A 1,253-nucleotide genomic window follows, 5' to 3' on the forward strand; every position below is an offset into this window, starting at 1 on the left:
TACATGTCTTTTCATTTCTTCTGTTCTCATTTTATGTCATTAAATTTTTTTTTAAACTTTTAATTTGTTCAAAGACGGTAATAAGCTGATAATTAGATGTCCTTAAATACCCCTCGCACCCCGTATATTCTTAACATTACGCATTATATGATGAATAATACAGTAGTTTGATTAATATACCGGTCAGAAACGACATCTGCAGGCTATTTTGAAGTTCAACTGTACTCACTAATTTAAGCAATATAAATATTTAAAGAAATAGAAATAAACTTTTTAGAATCATATGAATATCCCGTGAAACGCTAAAAATTCTAATACACCTTAGAGACCAGTAATTACTCGATGCGATCATTCATGTCACTCCATGCGATCATTCATACTGCCATATTATGTCACTCTTAAATGTTTGTATAATACAATGTAAATATCTTTTCACAGGACTATGGTCCTGACACACATGTATCTAAGGTTTCTAAATACATTCATCATCCTGGTTTTGTCATGGCAGGTGAGTATTGCATTTCCAAAGTAAATACGTTTTAAATTTTACTTTTTAACTGCACAAATGGCCGTGGACGCCCGAATTTAATACCTTGTTGTTGAATTGTCTTATTCGTATAGTTAATTATTCTGAGAAATAATTTGCTGAGCTGCTTAACACTTATCCCAATGTCTTCTTTATATTCTAGCAGGGGTAAATCTTTTATCAAAAAAGAATAACCACTCACTAGTTCAGCCCAATTAACCGCAAACAGATATAGAATGTGCAATTAACCACTATAATTAGCGGGAACACTGATATAAATAATGTTTCGTACGTTCAAACTGCTGATCTTAACTCATTCGCCTATAAAACTGGAAAAAGCCATGAAAAATTTGTTCCACTCTATTTCTCTCTTGAATACAATAAAATGAACAAGAGTCACCATTTGAGGAGGCAATAATGATATTGACTCTGACATAATTTTATTGTGAAAGTGAATGTCCTTTCGAACAAATCACTCATGTGGAAATTAAACTGAACTTTTTTATCGACCACCTCTAATTCTTTTGGTTTCTAGTAATTTTCTTTTCTTAGCCTTGTAAAAGTAGTGGAGGCACGTGGCTTAGTGGTTAGGGTATTCGGTTCACGATCGTGAGTTCGATACCCGGCAGTGCATTGAATCCCAGCTGGCAAAAATGAGCTGTACCTGCATTTCAGAGGGCCAGCTTTGTCACATTCTGTGTGCCTCGCTTTCTAATTTCATAATGTT

The 1,253-nt window shown here is 34.0% G+C and overlaps 1 protein-coding gene across 1 annotated transcript in view; it reads left to right on the plus strand.

The window, feature by feature from the left end:
• Window positions 1–407: 407 nt before the first annotated feature.
• Window positions 408–1,253, plus strand: part of LOC106878390 (renal glandular kallikrein) — a 6,865-nt gene continuing 6,019 nt past the window's right edge. The window contains exon 1 of the mRNA XM_014927583.2: window positions 408–508. Within this exon, the coding sequence (XP_014783069.1) occupies window positions 502–508 (7 nt within the window). The 5' untranslated portion in view covers window positions 408–501. The remainder of the gene's footprint in view (window positions 509–1,253) is intronic.

The sequence above is a fragment of the Octopus bimaculoides genome, chromosome 17, assembly GCF_001194135.2.
Source record: "Octopus bimaculoides isolate UCB-OBI-ISO-001 chromosome 17, ASM119413v2, whole genome shotgun sequence".
Classification (NCBI taxonomy): Eukaryota; Metazoa; Mollusca; class Cephalopoda; order Octopoda; family Octopodidae; genus Octopus; species Octopus bimaculoides.